Source organism: Chelonia mydas, chromosome 2 (assembly GCF_015237465.2).
Source record: "Chelonia mydas isolate rCheMyd1 chromosome 2, rCheMyd1.pri.v2, whole genome shotgun sequence".
In the NCBI taxonomy this organism is placed as follows: Eukaryota; Metazoa; Chordata; order Testudines; family Cheloniidae; genus Chelonia; species Chelonia mydas.
In genome coordinates, this window is record NC_057850.1 from 11,661,540 (window position 1) to 11,682,625 (window position 21,086).

Here is a 21,086-nt window from a genome sequence, read left to right on the forward strand (position 1 = left end):
CTGGGTTGATCCGGTGTACAATCACCATCCACAGGATAGGGAAGGAAAAGGAGAACTGAGAATGTTAGGAACAACAATTATTTAGGAGTTGGCCTCAGAACTGGGTGGTAGTGTGGTTCTGTGGATTGGGCTCTGGACTACTAGCCCAGAGACCTGGGCTATGCCATTACCTTCCTGTTGTGTCCTTGAGCAAGTCACTGCCTCGCTCTGTGCCTCAGTTTCCCCTTCCACCCTATGTCTTGTCTATTTTGATTCTAAACTCTTTAGGCAGGGATTGTCCCTTCGGTGCTCTGCATGTACCTGATAACACAATGGGGCCAGTTTCACTGGGGCCTCTAGGTGCTACTCAGATACAAAGAATCAGAAAGAATTGCTGGAAGCAAATGTAGTGATCTTACATGAGCTAATGTATGCACGTGCAAATGCTGTGTTTATCCATACAACAGACTCTGGTGTGTGCAAACTGGGTAACCGCAGGCCTGACCATAGGTTCTGGGTAATCCTACTCACCATTGTATGTGACTCAGTTTGCAAGCACACTAACCTATTCACAAAACCAAATGTGAGCTTTTCAGGAGCACTTTTATAGGCCAGTTGAAACGTGGACGCATACTTATCCTACATTAGCACCTGGGCAACGATTATATGCAATTATCTGGAATCTGGAGTCAGAGGCCTAATTTCAGAAGCATTGAGGCTGTGAGTCCTGTCATCACCAGCCTTGTAAACAGATCCAGTCTGGCATGCTTCTCATTGAAAAGGCAGCTTTTACCTTCAGTTACCACTCAGAGCTAAGCGAGATTTCACAGTTCCCCTGTGTGCTCAGGCTCAAGACCGTCTCACCCAGCACTCTGTATAGTAACTGATGAGAAATGCTGATGTTTAAGGGTGATGGCTGAGAGCCCTCTACTCATTCACAAGGCTGAGCCCAGGCTCCAGGCTCTAAAAGGGAGGCTCAAGATGTCCTCCCCCACTTCCGAAATCAACCAAACAAAAAGCCCTCCATGGGTGTAAGAAAGTTCCAAGATGGAGGGTTCTCAGAGTAAAGAGCTCTCTGTACAAGAGCAGAGAGGGTAAGCGCAGTCCTAGAACCTGCCCCCAGAGATCCCCACAATCATCCACGTGTCTCTGCTGGGGTCTCATATTTACACAGTGATGAAGAGCCTGAGAAGACAAGCCGGCACCTGGAGTAATTAGGAGCCTGATGCCCGTCTTTCCCTGCTTAGCATCACCCCGGCCCTCCTTCCTCCAAATGGAATTAACTCATTTCTCCTGTTGTCTGGGAGTATTTCCCATCACTCCTGAGCCCATGTTTGCCCTCTGCCTGGAGCAGAGCTGAGCCATCCCTGAAGGATTACCTGTGCCATTCCTGCTGTGACTGACAAAAGCTTTAGGGCATTAGTGCCAGCTCAGGCAGCGGGGTGGGGGGGGGGGGGAATAAGCAGGCTGAGGAGCTCTGGGGGCATCAGAGGCACTGCAGGGCTGGCAGACAGAAGAGAGTGAAGACAGCTACCAATGCAAATGCTGTTGCTGGTTTCAGTATGTGTGATGGGGGAGTGAGTTGAAGCAGGATGGGTGCCCCCCTCTTCCCACCAATGATGCGTCGCTTTCTAACTAGGCTGATGTAAAATCCTTCCTGTAGAATGTGCCCTGGTTCCAGGACCCAGCCTTAAAGTGACAGTGACAAGGAGACACCTGCCTTTGCTTTCTCTGGAGCCGCAATGGGGATTACTGTCAGAGCGGTACCTGTTAGGATCCTCACTTAGGGCCAAATCCTGAGCGGGGACTGACTTCTCTGGGAGTTGTGGGCGCCAAGCGCTGGCTGGGATTTGGCCCTCTGTGAGCAAGGAGAGCTGCCACTGGTCATTAGTTGCTCTGTGCTCCTGTGGTTATTACTGGTATGGCACTGATAAGTCAAATCAGTGTTCCCCTTCTGCAGGGCACATTCCACCCACAATATCATACAATACCATACCTGCTGGCTCATTACTGGGCACCTGCTAACCCACAATGCAACATTCAGCCAGCACAGAATGCCATAAGGAGGCACAGTCCGAGGGGAGAGGGAACCAGGCGCGGGAGGGCGCTAGCAGCTACGGGAGAGAAGGAGTAGCAGGTTGGCAGCAGCATTCTGGTAGCTAGGGCTGCATGGACCGAGATTTAGAGCTTAGGAACTGGGATCTTGTTTCCTTTTGCATGGGTGGATTGAGCGGCCCCTAGGGGCTGGGCTGGGAACTGTTGTTTTGCTCTTTATGTTGTAATTTGAAGCAATGGTGCTGCGGGTATCTGCACCTCTTCTTTCTGGAGGCCCTGGTGAAGGCGCCCTCTCTGTTACTTATCACCCACGAGTGTTCCTGGGAACCCCCGACGGTGCAGCCTATTGAGCCTAGTGCTCCGAGTGCCTATAGCACTGAGCCACTTCGTAGCTGGCGCTCCGTGACACCTGGCTGTGGGGTGGGTTACAGTATAAATGGCCGGATTTTCAGAAGTCCTGAGGACCCACAGCCCCAGTGAGAACTGCTGGGTGCTGAGCACCTATGAAACTCAGACCACTTTTATGTAGGTGCCAAAACAGGGCTGTAGGAGACAAATTTTAAAAATTGTGACCCGTGTGACTAGAGGTTGTTCCAGTACCAAATGGAAAGAGAGACAAGATAGAAGGAAAGTAACAGAGGCAGAAAAGAGAGGGAACCAAGAAGGGAAGGGAGATAGAGAATGAGGGGAGAGAAAAGAAACAAGGAGAGAATAAAAGGAAGAAAAAGATAAAGGGGGCAGGAGAAAAAAACAGCATGGGAGCAGAGGGAGTATTCAGGGAAATCAGAGGAAAACACCATTTTCACACTTGTCTTTTTGACATTCAGAATCCACCTGGACCAATTTTCCTAAGTGCCTGTATAAACACTGACCCTAATCCTCCCATTACTTAGCCCTGAAAGCCCTCGTTGATCCCCAGTGAAGAGAGGCGCTCTGCCGCAGCACACACTGCAACGGCAGCTCCAACACAGCGAAGTGCATAAATCTCGCTGGCAGCCGGAGACGCAGCTGGGAATGATAAAACAAAGAGCAAAACAGGAACTGCCAGGCCGGCTGGTGAGTATAGGAGCGGCTGGGGTCTTGCTGATGAGTTGGGATTCTTGCCTTAGCGAGATGATGAAATTTCGCCTTTAAAAATGTTGCCTGGAAAAAAGCTGAGAGCAAGACAGGAGGCCCTGGCTGATAAGAGTGATCAGGGCAGAAGGGCCTTCAAAATTAATCCTACCGTACTTGGTAAATGGGGCATTGAACCAGCACTTGCATTACCATCGGAAGGATGATGTAAAGATTTGAAAGTGCAGCATATGCAGTAAAAACAGATTAAAACCTTCCCCAAAAAGCATTGGTTTAAAAGGGAGTTTAAGCTGGTGGCCGGAGCAGGAACAACCTCTGGGAAGAAGTGTCTCCAGTGGCTTAAAAGATGTTCGGGTTGGGCTCAGGTGGTATCCAGGATGTGACAGAGTGCTCTCGTGCTGGCAAAAGGTGCTGGCTTGACAGGCCTGAAGTCCTCTAGCTATCCTGAAAAGGATGGTGATATAGCAGCAAGTGTAGGATTTGCCTGTGCATTCCTCCACCAATGTCCTCACTTAGCGGGACCAACTCTCAGCATACAAAAGTAAATTGGTCTCCATGGCCATTCAGCCTTTGGCATCTGCCGGGAAGGGTGCCAGTTAGTGCCAATCCTTATGGGGAAAGTCTACAGAATTTAACAGGAAATGATTTTGAATTTGTGAACCATCCAGCACGGTGCAATGAGAATTCTCTAATAAACTCATTGTACATTTTTGGCACCATTTCTATAGAATCCCACTGGTTTCATTCCTAGTCAGTTCTGTAGGACTTCTCCATAACAGAAACATGCTAGTAACTTTTTCTGATGTGGATATCTGTCCCCTGAGAACCAGCAGCTGTACTTAAGCTCCCAGAGGAGAAAACCGCCATCACTACCAAAATGGGCCAGGTTAGTGACTTAGAGGCAAATAGCTCTGCTGCTATCCCATCCCCCAGACTTTGATTACTGAGAAAAGTCTTAATGGGGACTTTCAGCCTGATTCTTCCTACTGTACTTTAGGAGACCTCAGGGCTAAGAGGACTGCACTGGATGGTTTAATGCGGGGGGGCAGCCGGAGAACGATTGCATCATTTTTCAGCATTTGAAAGAGAAATCAGGAGGAAAAAAGCCAAAAGAAAAGGGCACAGAGAGGGCAGTAGAAGCCAAGAATGCAACGGAATCTGGAGTTCCCTAGCTGCAGTTCCACTGGGCATCAGCTTGGCTCTTCAGAGACCGGTTATGCCTCTTTGGGAAAACCTGTGTTTACTATTTAGGTTTTGTTGGGTCCAGTCACGTGGCTTTTTCGCTATGTTGATAGAATAAGATTAGAATAACACCTTGAAAATGCAGGGAGTTGCGTAAGTGCCTGGATTCCCAAGCTGGCACTTTCCCTATATTAGCCAGATGGCCAAATATTGTGCCCCTGTGTGCTGTGAATCGCACGCATCATGCTCTGCCCCAGCAACGATAATAGAGCCGTGTGGATTTCTCATGGTGTGGCGCAGCAGCCAGGGTGCTCTGTACCCTGCTGTGCGGCACAGACTTAATCGCAGCCTGGCAAAGCAGTGCCTGATTCTGCACAGCGTGGGGCCGTAGCGTGTGAAGTGTGGCAAGGGCGAGGGGTGACTGTACAGCACTCTGTCCCACAGCAAAGGGCAGCAGTAGTTGCATGGCACACGCAGGGGCAGAATGGTGAGGGCAGGGTGTGTAGTGTTCTACACAATATACCCTTCCAGTGAGAGCCCAGGACCCCTGCTGTATCTCAGTGGCTACCCGGCAGCACGTACGTACTGTACGTGCATAGCATGGCACAGCAGTGAATCATGTAGGGTGATCAGATGTCCCGATTTTATAGGGACAGTCCCAATATTTGGGTTTTTTTCTTATATAGGCTCCTATTACCCCCCACCTCCTGTCCCAATTTTTCACACTTGCTATCTGGTCACCCTAGAATCATGGTAGCTTTGGAAGCATGCTGCTGGTTTCTCACAAGTTTCTGGGTGTGGCAAAAGACCCCAAAAAACAGTAGTACAGTCTGAAGAGGTGGAGGGTTGATTTTAGCCTTCAGATGGCACTTATATCGATGTCTGTTCACTCTCATTTCAATACCAGAAGGATCTGTACCATGACTGGAGGCCTTGCTAGTTGGCATCTAGATTTGAATACTGCAGCTCAGCTGCTCTTCTTAACCAGCCATCAGAAGTAGAGTCTAGTGGCCTAAAATAACCTAATAAATATTCAGAGACAATAGTTTCATCCCTGCTACTCAAGGTGCTGCTTGTCACATTGAAGTGACCATAGGTCCTCTTGAATGATGCTAGCAGCCTCGCCTGACCCCTTTGCCGTTCCTCCTTCTCCAGTGAAGGAGCTGTTCAAAGTGATCTTTAGTGAAGTGGAACATGATCTTTAGTGAAGGCAACAAGAACCAGCATGTGGCATCAACTGTGCCCATCTAATCACTGCCTCATTTGCCTGAGAGCTGCAGAAACCAAGCCTGATATGTCAGATAGGGTAGGAAAATGAATAATAGTTGAGATTCGTGTATTAAGCCCATAGGGGAGGTTGGATTATTAAAAGCATCAAAATGGATAAAACTCTCTCACTCTGGCACATGGCTTCTTGGGATGGAGGGTGCAACTGGGGAGATAGGGCAGGGCGATGGAGAAGAAGATGGGATATGGAGCTAGGACCCATTTCTGCCAGAGTGTGATGTTGGAAGAGTCGCTTAGGCTCTGATGCAGCAAGGTCAGCAGGACACTTACCTGCTTATAGGTACAGATGTGCTTCAGTCCCTTGCTGGATCAGAGCCACAGTCACTTTGTGCCTCTGTTTCCCCATCTGTAACAAACCCAACATGAATGGTGGGCGGTACTGTACTTCCACTTGGTATGGGCATCTGCTGTTGAGGAGATGGTCTCACAAACAGAGAACAGGCAGTCACATTGTTCTCCTCCTAGCACAGTCAAACCTATACGGCACTTATTCGCATGGACCTACACTATTTTGGCTACCCAACCAATTGGGTTGCTCAATGATAGGTATGTTGATGGTACCTACAGCAGCCAGAGAGGATCTGATATTTCACCTCCTCCCCATTTTCAACTCATGATTCAAGAATATGAGACAGAAGCAAATCAGAGCCCTTTCTTTGCCCTCTAACCACCAGCTAAGACAAGTCCCATGCAATAGCTTTAACTTCCTTTACATAAGCATATTACGCTCTGATAGACTTTGCCATGCAGTGTACTCTGATGGCATGAAACAGCAGCACAGGAAATTGGAATGGGTAATATTGTCAGGGGAGAATTAATGTAGGTTTCTTGGGACCTGGGTCTATCGGACGGAGATGACCTGATGCACCTTTCAGTCACTGAGAAACCAAAAGTCTGTCCAAGGCAGCTGGGAGGGGAAGAAATTGTCTCCATCACTGGTGGAGTGTGGAAGCTCGGAGGAAAATCTGTCTGGAAACAGAGTGGGAGGAGCAGCAATTTTCAGGTGCTAGGAAGTAAGGTCATTGGATGCTGAGAGCCAGATAGGTTTCTGTGTGATCTTTCTGAGAGGGAGCAAATTTCTGGTAAATCACTGACACTGAATATTATGTTGTTTGACTGGAATGAAAGGAATGGCATTGCATAGATCTGAGAGCCAAGCCTCCAAGTGCACACGTGAGTACTTTACTCACATGGGGTGAAATTCACTCCTGTGCTGGAGGGTCAGGACAAGGCCCTGGCTCCACTTAAGCCCCATTTTAAGGTCTTATCTGGGACTTAAGGGCTGCATAGGCCTTGTGTTTGCCCTCTGCCACTCACGAGTAGGCTGTCTCAAGCGTACTGGACTATTCACGTCATTGCGTGCATGGAGTTACTCACATGTGTAAGTATTTGCCAGACTGGAACCTTAGTTCAACGACTTCTTTCTCCAGGCATGCACACAGCACACCCAGTAAATGGGGGTTGTAACTGAATGCTTGATGAAGACAGACCTCCCATAAAGTCTAAGCAAAACATTATGTTGGCCACAGATGGAGTCTCATGGTGGGCAAAACCCTGAGGTCCTCTCTTCTCCCCAAAAGCTTGGGGACAGAGGAGAACTCTCTTGAAATTATTTGCAGATAGTGCCCAAGATTTTCACAGGTGCCTAGCAATTCGGGATTCATTTTTTTGGGTTCTGAGCTTGAGCCATCTGAAAGAGCCCTGATTTTCAGGGAGTGCTCAACACCCCTCCTCTGAAAACCAGTCCACTTTAAGTTGTCCCCAACTGGGTACCAAAATATTGAAGAACGCAAAATCACTGGTGGCTTTTGAAAAGCTTGGCTGTGATTCCTGGAAAGAGATGGGCAGTAGCCAGAGGAACCTCAGAGAGAAGAGTCTTTCACCTGGGTAAAGCTCTGAAAGGGATTCTGGCACCCCGAAGCACATGGCTCTGGATGAGGCTACAAGCGTCATAAGAGTGTAGGGTCAGGACCCTGTGTATAATGTGATTAGCGGGGCCTCAGCACCGGCCTTCTCCTTCAAGGCACCACAGAGTTGTGCTCTAGACGCTAAGCAGCTGGAAATGAGCAGGACCCAGCCTGCTTGTATCTGCTAGGAAGAGGAGGAACAAAAGCAGGAGCAGAATTTGGCCCCAACTGTTTCACAGTAAAAATATCTTAATCCTTGTCTACATAGGAGACATTGACTGGCATCTCTATTCTTCTGCTAGAGCTAGTCTCGTATAATTTAGCTAATCCAGCACAGAAAGTGATTTTTATTTTGGAATAGTGTGTTCACATAAGGAGCTATTCCAGGTTAGCTATGTTGGTCCCTTTAGCTGTGTGGAAAAGCCCTTAGAAACACACGTTACCTACTAAATCCACAGGGAAAAACCTATGGGTTAAATGCAGGATGAAATTGTGCCTTGTGCTGAGGCCTCGCAGAAGCCGATCCACCATTTGAGTCCCACTTCAGCCCCGTTTAGAGAGGGTTAAGTGGGGCATAGGGTTTTTGCTGGCACCCGCATGGTCATGGATTTCACCCAAATGGCCTGACCACAGTCACTGATGCTCACGAGCTACAGTGGGAGTGGGTCTGGCACTGCATGTGTTTGGGGGTTAGACATTTATTGTGGGTGTATGTTTTCATTTGCTGATTGGTGTCCTACCTGGATTGCTTAGGAATTCAGTTTGGTTTAGGTTGTTTCTTCCCAACTGTGTTTTCTCTTGGATGTTTGTGCAGTTTAATAGAGGTATAGATATTGGTGATGTCACCTTTTAAACAGACGCTCATTTCATTAGTCAGGCAGCAGGCTTTGCACCCGTGGTCACTGTTTTTTAGCTGCATGTCACCGAGCATTTGGTGAGCCCTTGGGGTTATTTTTGCACTGGTCTGTTATTCTTTATCAGACCAGGGCACCATTTCTATGAGCCCCGGAGCTCTCAGCAGAGTCCAGGTTACACTTGTCAAAGCTGAGGGAAATTGACCCTAAACAATCTTTCTGTCCCCCGATCCTGGACCATCCAGGGGCCAAAACAACTCTCAGTACAACTTAAAGCAGCCTCAAGAATGCTTTAAAGTATGCCAGGTGCAGTGGCAACTTAGGGATCAATGTGCCACCTGGGAGCAGATGGGACACCCCGCACCTTTCCATCCCTAGTTTGCCCACCCCAGCATGCCCCTTTTGTGCAGGGTAGGAGGGAGCAGGGTCCCTCTGTGCCATGTGGAATTATCAGCTGCCTGCCTAGGGGAGGTTACTTGCCACTATGCACTGCCTCAGCAAAGCAGGCAGAGTGGGGGCTAAGATTCTGGCAATATCTGCAATATGAGGCTATGTTTAAGGGTTTACTGTAGCTGAGCACGTCTTTACTTAATCTTATTTGTCTGACGTCAGTGAGAATGGAGCAGCAGGGGGATGCTGTTATACGCTCTCACTGGTCTTTTTAATCATTGGTGGTTTCTTCTGTTTGGGTAGATTTACTATTGAGAGAGTCTGGTTGTTTTAACAGTACAGTAGCTACTGTCAGAGGCTTATTCTGTTCTTATTCAAATCCAGAGTGTTTCCACTTAGTCACTCTATCCAATCGCTACTTGATGTAACTGCCAAAAAGCTGAATTCAGTAGGTGCTCTGTGAGTAACTCTCTCACCGTGTGGTTTGGCCCTGTTTATATATTAAATCGGTTTCATACATAAACAGTTATTACTTTCACATGTATTATATATTCATGCCATAGATTAATGTATTCTGCCTTCCATTTGGAAGATCTTATGTCATTTTCCAAACTGCACGCACAGGAATCCAGCTATCACTGAAATGCAGCCACTTCTTGAGTGGAACACAACGGCTGCATAACAGTTCACAACAATGCTAAACAGCTTAGGACAGGACGTGAAGAAAAATACTGCTTTGAATTGAAACTACAGGTAGGAATTTAGGTAGGAAGAGGATGGATAGTTCCCTTGATCAGAATAGAGCCAGGACATCATGTTTAAGAGACATCCCTATTCTTGCAAAAACACGCTGTAAGATCTTCAGTAAGTGTAAAGCACACTGATGTTCAGTGACTTCCCAAGGCCATGCTGCAAGTCAGTGGCAGGGGAACTGAATTACCTAACTACCAGCCACATGTTCTGTCAGCTACATCAAGCTCCCTCCCCACAAAGAGGGAAGGGGACAGGGTGGGAGAGATGGTGAGCTTGGGAAAGGAGAGACATCAAACTCTATCATCGTCCAGGGCATTCGTGGATAAGTGGATGGGTTTTTTCCTGCCTCCTTGGCCCTTAAGAATTCAACAAGAAAGTGGTATGTTTTAAGGGAGAAGTCAGAAAGCTACAGACTCCCAGGTGTGTTTGAATAACTTCTGGCAAAGAAGCTGCATTGGTTCTCCCACTGCTCTCAAAGTGTCAGCAGATTTCCTGTGCTAAGAGTTACTTCTGCTTTAACATCAACACTGCAATAACATTGTCTCATTGCTTGCAGCCGAACAGGAACACGTGAAAACCATATTAACAGAGTGACAGTTCTGAGTGAGCAGTAGCTTCAGAACACGTCCGGAGGGATGGAAAATTATTGGAGCTAAGTGAATGCTCAAGGCTCAACACCACCCTTTAAAGGAACTGGGTCTGAGTCGCAGGGTAGACTTTGGCTGGTCACCTGGTATAAAGCAGATTGAAATCAGGGAAGCCGACTTCCTGAGGGTTTCTCCAGTGCCCCCTTCGAGGCTCCTGTGGCAACCATGGCCAACCTGGTGCAGGGAGCATTTCTGGGAGAAAGGAAGCCAGCCAGGATGCTGCTATATTCAGTAGATCCCCTGATTGCTAGAACTGTTCCTTGGGACTGCGTGCATCTAGTGAAAGCGATGTGATGCCAGTGACCACACCACTTCTCAGAGACCCCAGAGAACGTAAATGTAACTTATTGCCACCTCCACTACATCCCTGTGCTAAGCATAGCTCAGCTAACCAGAGAGTCTGGCCCAAGAGATTATTTTTCTGCCTCTATTGAGCTATCTGCTTGGGAGCAGCAACCTTTTGTTCCAATTCCTGAAAATCTTCAATCTCTCCTCAAATTCAGCCCTCTCCTTGCAGACAGGGTATGAGAAAACTTGGGCCTGCTTGCCGGGATCTATTTGAGGCTACGGAGCGAGTTTAGAACAGGAAGACGGAAGGAGTACTGTAGACTGGGCGGCTATCACTGATCTCAGAGCACTGGGTTCTCTTATCTTTGCGAGGGTGAAGAACAAATTAATTTCTAGATGGGAATTTCCACTGTAGCAAGCAGCTACGTCTGGCTGGCTTTATAGTGCCAGGTCCTAAACGGAGAAAAACTGGAAATTCTATAGAAGGAAGCTTGTTCTTATTAGTCTCTGTAAGTTCTATTTGTGTCACTATCATTTGGGGAATGAATTTTTGTGTGTGTGACGAAGCAGCTGGTAAAAAGAACAGGAGTACTTGTGGCACCATAAAGCTTTATGCTCAAATAAATTTGTTAGTCTCTAAGGTGCCACAAGTACTCCTGTTCTTTTTGCAGATACAGACTAACACGGCTGCTACTCTGAAGCAGCTGGTAGTTAGAAGGCGAGTCTGCATTTCATTCTTCTGCTTCTACAGATTGCGTGCGGCTGTGGGAAACTCTTGCCCGCGCTAAGATATACTCTGCCGCATTAGGGTTGGGTTTGAACTTTGCAGTTTGGTCCTCTCTGCATGTGCAGACCTTTACTCCTGCAAGGAGTCCCACTGAAGTGAAAGGGAACTGCAGGGGCTCCGCACTTCTGAACAAGAAGTCCGTATCTAAAGCTGTGTGCTTAAAGCTAGGCTCCTAAATTTTTATTTGGGGCACATAAATACATGGGCTGATTTTCAAAAGTGCTGAGCTCCCAGCAGCTCTCATTGAAAACCATGTCACTATTTTAGATGCTTAAGTGTGGATTTAGGAGGCTAAACGTAGGCACTCTTGGTCTAAATATGGAATTGGGTCCCTAGTTACATGCTGAAGCTTGAAAACGTTAGCTTACTTGACTTACCCAAGGTCATACAGGGATCAATATAATGCACAGGATTGGGACACGAGAATGTCTGGAGTTAGACCCATGGTCTCTCTACTAAATAACACCGTGGGTGGATAAAGTAACTGGAAAAAGCCTGCCAAGAGTTAAATAACAAAACAGTTACCTTGTTGTGTAACTCTAAGCAGTGATACAGGAGCTTTTGGATGATAGAATCACCATTTTGGTATTACTGGCAGACCACGTGACATGCGAAGCGTGTGAGTGGGACAAGGTGCACATTCTCTCTGTTTCTTATAAATGAAAACCAAGTGAGAAGTGGCAGTGTCTCTCCTGAGGCATGTGATGGGGACCTAGCAAAGCAATTAGAACAATGGGGAGGAGAGGAATGATAACGGTATTGGAGCCCCTTTCATTCAACGACCTCAAAAGCTTTACAAACACCAATTAATTAAGCCCACACTACACCATTCTGAGTTAACTATCGTGAATCCAGATCCTATAATATCACCTGTAAAATGTATTCCGTAACGTATAAAAATTGATTCTAGAATGCAATTGCAGTGCGTACTAAGTGTATCATAACATTTGTGATGCCCTGATCCCTAGCCAAATAGGAAGCCACATAAAAAGGGGATAACGATACCCACCTTTGTAAAGTGTCCCATAAACACTCAGTATTATTGGCAAAGATTTCCAAAAGCAACTAGTGATCTTGGGGGCCTCCATGTTTTGATCTCCAACTTGGGAAATTTTGAAAGGGCCTGATTTTCAGAACATCCATATGCTGAAAAATCTGGCCTCATTAACGTGTCTAAAGTTGGGCACCCAATATCTGTCTGTCTTCAGTACTGATCTGGCCCCCATCACCATGCTATCTGGACATCTTGCTATCTTCAATGTATTTGTCCTTACAACACCCCTGTGAAAGAGAGAAGTGCTTTCAGCCCAACTTTACAGAAGGGGAACTGAGGCACCGTGAGGCTAAGTGACTAGGGCACAGTCACATGGGAAATCTGTGGTGGAGTAGCCACTTGAACCCAGGTCCTTCAAGTCATCAGCTAGTGACACCCCCCCACACACACACATTGGGCCATCCTGTCTAAGCACTTTTGAAAATCCTGCTTGCTGTTGTTATTATTTAGAAATTGTTTTAACAGACCCACAAGGGAACTTCAGGAAACATCCGCTCATACTTCTCTAGAGCAACATGGGGGTCTTCTCTTTCAGCATTGGCGAGGGTATACTCATGGTATCTTTCTCAAGGCAAAGACTCCACAGGCCTGGTTCTGAACCTGCTGCACCAGGGTCACTCGGATAACTCCACTGAGGCCAACAGTTCCTTCTGACTTATGCTGGTGTGAGATCAGAGCCTCGCTCCCTTTGCACTGTAGAAGGAGTTGTGTAATGTTGTGTAGTATATTCTTTTAGGTCAGGAGTTCTCAAATTTCATTGCACCGCGACCCCCTTATGACAACAAAAATTACTATATGACCCCAGAAGGGGGTCCAAAACTTGAGCCCGCCCAAGCCCCACTGCCCCAGGTGGGGCGGCCAAAACCCAAACCCCATTGCTCCGGGCGCAGCGTCTGGGTGGGAGAGGCAAAGCTGAAAGTCAAGGGATTCAGCCTCAGGCAGGAGGCCTGTAACCTGAGCCTGCTGCCCAGGGTTGAAGCCTTCAGGCTTTGGCTTCAGCTCCAAGCTTCAGGCTTCAGCCCTGGGCCCCAGCAAGTCTAAGCCATTCCTGGTGACCCCATTAAAATGGGGTTGCAACCCACTTTGGGGTCCCAACCCACAGTTTGAGAACCGCTGCTTTATGTGTATTTATGTCCTCGGGTAGGCCTGGCATTTTCCCCATCCCTGTGCTTTTGTGGTCAATTGGTTCTGAACAGGATTATACAGTGTCCTTCCAGCTCTGCTTATCCAGCATCCACTGGGCCCCCAAAACATCATCATGTAAAATGGTTTGAGGTGATGAGTGCCGATGTGCTGATGGAAGTTTCTGCTGTTCTGATATTTCCCCTAGGACAACTGGCAGGGCTGGTGAATGTAGTGGGATGCTTGGCATTGCTTGCTCCTGTTCTGGGAGTTATTTGGGAGCACTGGCCATATTTATGTTGCATTATCTTCATTCAGAGTGATCAGAGTCACTCACTGTACCTGCATAATTTGCAGTGTGCTCAAACAACTGTGCTTTAACCTTTAAAATAAATCATTCCTCTCTCCTGTCCGACATGACAGCCTTTTGCATGACAGCCCATTGAATGGCTCTCCATGTGCCTCAGGGGCTTAGGGACCAGCACTTCTGGATTTCACAGATCACATGGCGAATCAGGGCATCTTGAAGATGGCTCTGAGTTAATTAAGGATTTAACCTCGGGACTCTTTGGTCTCTTGGCCCTGCTTTCAACCAGATAAGATGAGGGATTTGATCTGTGAACTTGCGTGCTTCAGTATCCCTGTCACCCTCTTTGAACCGCAATGCTCAACCGTTCCATGCGATGATGGGAAGAAAAGTGACTGAGTTGTGTAACAGCCAACTGCTTATTGCTGCAGATTATCCTGCAGCAATGGGATTTAATACTTTGTTTTATTAAGGAAGGGGTTAGGGTTGTTGATTTTTTTTTTTACAGCAGATTATAAATTTGCTCCTAGCCAGCAGAGTGAGTGAACTGCACAAGCGCAACTAAGACAAATATAATTCAGTGCTTTTTAAAGGAAGCCCATCGAATGTGATGTACCTAATGTTCCTATGTACATTATAATGCCAGGATCAGGTTAGCCCTTCCTGAGGTCAAACCCAAGAAAGGGAGGAAATCTCCATGAGGATTCACATATGGAGTTACGTAGTGGGGTGGTCTGCCCTCCTCCCTCACATGACAGGGGGATCTGGCTCCCGAAACCCACAGATTCTCCAAGATTTGCATGGTTTCATGACCCCCTATTGCCCACCCCACTCCTTGGCAATGCAGAACCTTTGGCAGGGACAGGTGACCCCAAGACCCAGGGTAGGTCTACATTTAAAATGTGGCAGTGATGCAGATGCTACTACACTGATAGGCATGCTTCTCCCGTACTCCACCTCCCCAAGAGGCGGTAACTATGGTGACAGGAGAAGCTCTCCCGTCGACCAAGCTCTGTCTACACCGGGGTTAGGTCAGTATAACTACGTCACTCGGGGGGGGGTGGATTTTTTTTAGTACCTCTCTGGCCAAGGTCCTGTTGGGTGCTGTGGGGGGCCAACGTGTATCCCACTGGCAATGCACTCGGCCTATCATTCCTGCCCCCCACTCCCCACAATCCCCAGGCAACTGGGGCGGAGGGGGTAGTGCTTTGAAGATGCCCGATTCCATCCCTTTGAGCGGGATGGGGAGGCAAACACACAGGCAGGGCACCCTGCCCCCCCCCCCCCCATAGCACAGGTCTGAGAGGACCCATTCCTGGCTTACTTGGGCAAGCCCCACAGCTTGTGTGTGGGATCCTAAAAAGCATCTAGTTCCCTGAGGCTCTTTGGAAAATCCCACCCTCTCTATGTGAACTAGCTGTTTAGGCAGTACCTTGCAATGCAGGTAAAGCGATCACCACAGGCATACACATCTCTGGTACCTGCGCTGGGTAACAAGATCTCCTCCGGGTCCTAGATAAAATAGAGGTCAATTAAAAAGCATTTGGTGTTTAGAAGCCAGCCTTGCATAGCTCCCCTTCCACTACCACGCACATCTTTACAGAAGCCACCTTCAATTTAAAGCCATGGAGGAAAGTAGTGAAATTACACAGATGGTTGCAGCTTCCAAACAAAAACATATGTTCTTTTTGGTAAAACACTCTTCTTGTACAGCCCCTTTGATCCTAGGAGCAGGAAGTAATTGCTCTGTACACGGGACTCTCATTTACTCAAAGGGGAGGTCTGTGCGTGGAGCAGCTATCTGTACAAGATTGGGCCTGTTAATTAATTAAGCCTCCGGTTGTATTATACACATTAGAGATGGGTATTCTGAGAGGCTATTAAGTAACATGTGCAGGGTCACGGAGGGTGCAACTGATCTGTAAGCACTGAGCTCAGGCAGGGCTTTAGTGGATTTAGGTGGTGTACAGAATCTGCCCAAGGGAGAATTTCCCCTCTTCCTCCCCCCACTCCATCCCGCGAGTACAGCAGGGGCTGCTCTAACCCCTCAACCCTACTTCTCTCAAACTAATATAAAAGCAGAGGCAAGGGGAAATAATTTACAGGCTCAGCTGATGTTTTATGTGCCATACAAAATGCAGTTTAGTAGCCACTACTTTATTGGCCGCACTTTATATTTGTTTAATGGGAGGACTCTATTCTAATTTATAGCCCCTTATAGCACAGTTTGGTTCAGGTTGGGTTTGGTTCCGCTGATTATTTTGAAAGGTTTTGAAGCCATGTGTTGTGTTCGGTTCCTGGAGACACTGAGGTGGAGCGCTCTAGCCATCATTTATTAAATGATGATCCCACCCGCACATGGCAACTCAGCAAAGAAATGAGCTTTCGAATGATCCTGTGTGTTGTGGGGCATTGATACGTGGCATCTACCCCCGGCTGGAAAATCCAGCTCAGCCCTTCAATCCCTAGGTTTTAATGGTACCTCAAACAATTTTCAACCAAGGTGTTTTTTTAGAATGATCACTGTTGGGCCCCATATCTATTACCTTCCCTCCTCACAGCTCATTTGTATTTGAGTGCCCCCTCCCCCATTTGATTTGTGTGTTTGAATTTTAGATGGGAGTTTCACTGATGTTTTCATTGTATTGGTCTGCTTTTACGGAGAAGTACACAACCCCAGGTGCTTCGGTGGGAGAAGGATGGGAGATAAAGGGATGTCAGTTAATGAAACAATGTTATTTTTATTTATCCTAATTAATTCACACAGTTGCCAAGATACTCTAAGTATATTCCCACGGTTGATGGTGACCTGGAAATACATGGTGGACAGGCATGAGATATGCACAGTCAGATTTGGTGAGATGAGCTTAGAGAGAATGTGGAATATAATAGCCCATGCTCTTCTGCAATACTACCCTCCAGCCAGCAGAGGGAGAACAAATTAATGTGTTTTATAAATCATTTGTCTTACAGTAGGGCCTAGAGGCCCCAGCTGATGTCAGGGCCTGATTGCGCTAGGTGCTGTACAATCATATAAGAGAGGGAGTTTACAATCTCCATGGAGAACATGGACAAAGGGTAGGAGGGGAAGAGACACACAGAAAAGTGACTTGCTCAAGGTCACACAGCAGGAGCATTAATTAGCAGCTCCACTGCACACAGCTGGGGGTAGGGAACCCAACATTTGTCAAATGCAAAAGGACAAAATTGAGTAAGCAAATGAACCGTTATTTCCCAGCTTCTCAGAGCTGAGTAGGATGGAAACAAAAGCACACCCGGGGTAAGTCTACTCTGCAGGCCTGGGAGTGATTCGCAGCTCTTTCAGACATACCTGCACTAGCTTTAATCTAGCTAAAAAACTGGGCAATAGCAGGTACTCTATAGTCTAAGGATATGTGTACACTGCACCTGGGGGTGTGACTTGCAGCTAGCGTAGATGTACCCACATTAGCAATACCATAGGTAGCTCACTAAATACAACAGTGAGGACTTTGTTTCCTATCCAAAAGTTAGGCAACAAAAGGTAGGAATAAATGGTGAGTTTTCAGAATGGAGAGAGGTAAATAGTGGTGTCTGGGGTCTGTACTGGGACCAGTCCTATTCAACATATTTGTAAATGATCTGGAAAAAGGGGTAAACAGCGAGGTGGCAAAATTTGAAGATGATACAAAGCTACTCAAGATAGCTAAGTCCAAAGCAGACTGCAAAGAGCTACAGAGGGGTCTCACAAAACAGGGTGACTGGGCAACAAAATGGCAGATGAAATTCAATGTTGATAAATGCAAAGTAATGCACATTGGAAAACATAATCCCAAGTATACATACACAATGATGGGGTCTAAATTAGCTGTTACCACTCAAGAAAGAGATCTTGGAGTGATTGTAGATAGTTCTCTGAACTCAATGTGTAGTGGCAGTCAAAAAAACCTAACAGTATGTTGGGAATCATTAAGAAAGGGATAGATAATAAGACAGAAAATATCATATTGCCTCTATATAAATCCATGGTACGCCCACATCTTGAATATTGCGTGCAGATGTGGTTGCCCCATCTCAACAAAGATATATTAGAATTGGAAAGTGGCAGAAAAGGGCCACAAAAATGATTAGGGGTGTGGAACAGCTTCCATATGAGGAGAGATTAATGAGATTGGGACTTTTCAGCTTGGAAAAGAGACAACTAAGGGTGGATGATAGGTCTATAAAATCATGACTGGTGTGGAGAAAGTAAATAGGGAAGTGTTATTTACTCCTTCTCATAACACAAGAACTAGGAGTCACCAAATGAAATTAATAGGCAGCAGGTTTAAAACAAACAAAAGAAAGTATTTCATCACACAACGCCCAGTCAACCTGTGAAACTCTTTGCCAGAGGATGTTGTGAAGGCCAAGACTATAACAGGGTTCAAAAAAGAACTGGGTGAATTCATGGAGGATAGGTCCATCAATGGCTATTAGTCAGGATGGGCATGGATGGTGTCCCTAGCCTCTGTTTGCCAGAAGCTGGGAATGGATGACAGGGGATGGATCACTTGATGATTCCCTGTTCTGTTCATTCCCTTTGATGCACCTGGCATTGGCCACTGTCAGAAGACAGGATGCTGGGCTAGATGGACCTTTGGTCTGACCCAGTATGGCCGTTCTTATGGGGATGTAGCAGCACGGGCTTCAGAACAGGCTGCACAAACCCACCTGCAGCCCCTGGAAACTTACTCACTTGTGCAGCCCACACTGAAGCCCACACCACTGTGTCCTCACTTCTCTTGTTAGTGATCTAGCTGTGGTACAGCTAGCGTGGGTACGGCACCTCAAGCTGCAAATCACATCCCCAGCAGAAGTGTAGATGCACACTTGACAACAGAGCATACCTGCTAGGAATTCTTTCTTACATCACAAAGATCACCATCACAATTATTATGTACTGTCGATCAGTGGATGTGCTAAGTGTGCTCCAGACAGATATGAAGGCATAGTCCCTACCCTGAGAAGCTGACATTGAAGACAGAGACAGAAGAACATAAAGAGGGGGAGAAGAAATAGGCAGAGAGGTTGTTATGTGTTATTGATTTCATTTTTTTCGGCGTCAGCATAAATGAGATGCATTCTTCACAGACAGCACGGTAGAAATGAGTTCAAAGGGAGGAGCTGTCTGGGGCACTGCCCATGTGCTCAGCATGGACATTCCAAGTGTAGGGGCAGGGTGGAGGAAAGCGCAGAGATAGTTCATTGAGCAGCTGAGAGATGGGTGGCCATGCCGGGCAGCACTGGCAGGCTTGTAGCTAGGCTCAGTAGAAGTACTGAAGGCATATGGAGACTGACATACCTTCTCCTATGTAGACTGACAAGACATAAGGCACTGAGGGGTGAGGGAAGCTCACACTGCTGCTGGATGTTCTGTGGTTAAGGGGGTTTGGTCTTCAGGGACATCCATCCAGCACTTTCCACAAGCTCTCAAATTTTAATTTAAAAACGCTAAAGGTAAAAACGAATGGAATCCACAACCATGACTTGTTTGCACATTTATTGTTCTTGCAGGCTGCTCCCGTGACACAAGAACAGCTGAGGTCCAAGCTCAGCTGTACAGTTAGTGAAGTTACTGTCATGAACCTGTGGCCTGAGAAAAACCCTGTCCTACTCTTGCCAGGTGGAAAGAACAGGAGTGAGCCCAGAGCCCCTAGTTTTCATCCTCCTCCTCCCAGCACTGTAGAAATGAAGTCAAGCAAAGGGGAGACAAAACTCTGGGCTGAGACGCTAACAAAAGAGGGGTCTATTTCTCCAAGCCTACTTCATGCAGGTGACGTGAGCAGCCTGGAGAACCTGCCCCTGAAAAGGCCGGTGAAGTTGGCCCCTCTGGAGATGCCCCTGGAAGTTAAAGAAGCCCAGCTCCAGAAGATTATGAGTATCCAGGCAGAAGCTCAGCTGGCTGCTCAGAAGCTGGTGGGCGCCAGCTCCATTAACAGTGAGCCCCATGTGAAGAGGGTCAAAAATCTGGCCCAGATGGAACTGGAGAACTTGCATAAGATAAAGCTGAGTGAGAGGGCAACTTTAGAGTACAGGGATGGGCCCCTTTCGTCTAAAGGCACCAAGCCCTTGTGCGAGGTCCAAATTATCTTGTCCACAGAGGCAAGCTCCCAGCTGGATAAAAAATCAGCCACCGAAGATGCCCCTGTGACATTCGGTATGCCATTAATCCCCAAAGCCAAGAGCAACACCCTCCAAGCACCTGGCCTGCATGAGGACACACATGTTCCTGATGGTCACAGCCCCAACCCCGACGCTGCCCGGCGCCGCTTTAGACTGAGGCAGATGAAAGAGCAACAGGAAGAGCTCAGCAAAGCCAAGCCCTTAAAGGCCACGAGACTGAGCGCAGAGGAGGTGAAACAGCAAACCGCAGGTCAACGAACACAAAAAACCCTCAGCGATGCAAGCAAGCTCCTCGAGAACATGGCCAAAAAGCACTGGGGGCGGGGCGCTGGCCAAGACGAGACAGACGAAGTTCTCACTGTGAGGAGACCGTCTACACGAAGGATGGCACTAGGGGACATCATTCAGGTGGAAGAAGATTGAACGTCATGCCCAACTTCTTCCCTGATGCTGCCCCATACCAAGTCCAACTCTGCAAAGCACCAGAACATTAGACACAGGCTCACCTGCCCAATAAAGGACATTAGAGCCCGATCTTTCAATAGTCCACCTGCCAAGCTGCTAATGCTACCATCTGATAGAGCAACAATAGGAAATAAAAGTAAAGTTTCATTGGTCTCTGATTCTTCCTCATTGTGCTACAGCGGGCACTGGCAACCTAGATCCAGAATTCTTCATGTCTCTTACAATTAACTGTTTGCCCCTGAGTTCTTCTAACCTTCTCCTCTTTGCATCGTCTTCATTTCTGATCGCCTGGCAAAAGGATGAATTGGTTAGCCAAGTATTTGCACAGGGCTCGTCATCCCCTAGTTTCAAAGTGCCTTGCAAACAGTGTATAGCTGATCTGACATGCAGCCATTGGTTCGCAGTAACCTCGAGAATAAAATATAATCCATTCCACAGTGAGACTATTGGTGATGGGGATAATGAATTTAATGCAGAAAGGAGGAGAGGAAGCCAGTGGAGGGGTCTGAGGAAGGTAATGATGTGGGCGGATCAGCATAGAGTGGAAGTTGATTTTAGCCTCAAAGCTTTGAATATACTGGGGTGAGGAAGACAAGTGAGTAGTGCCTGGGAAATTACTGTTCTATAAGCATCACCAGGAAGTTGAAAAATTGCCCCATGTCCTGCAGAACACTCTGCAGTGCCACACTTCCTGTTGACTCTCCCGGATGCTCTCCCAGAGACAGGGACCAGTTGCAGAGACGAAGACAAAGCATAGAGCAAGGCTAGGCGACACCAGCAGCACTGCTTAA

General features: G+C 47.3%; 1 protein-coding gene across 1 annotated transcript; it reads left to right on the plus strand.

Annotated features, from left to right (window-relative positions):
* The first annotated feature begins 3,043 nt into the window (after nt 1-3,043).
* LOC122464204 lies at nt 3,044-20,325 on the plus strand. Its single transcript, XM_043538814.1, has 2 exons — nt 3,044-3,090; nt 19,222-20,325. The coding sequence occupies exons 1-2, from the start codon at nt 3,049-3,051 to the stop codon at nt 20,251-20,253; spliced, it is 1,074 nt and encodes a 357-aa protein (XP_043394749.1). The 5' UTR covers nt 3,044-3,048; the 3' UTR covers nt 20,254-20,325.
* Nucleotides 20,326-21,086: the final 761 nt, after the last annotated feature.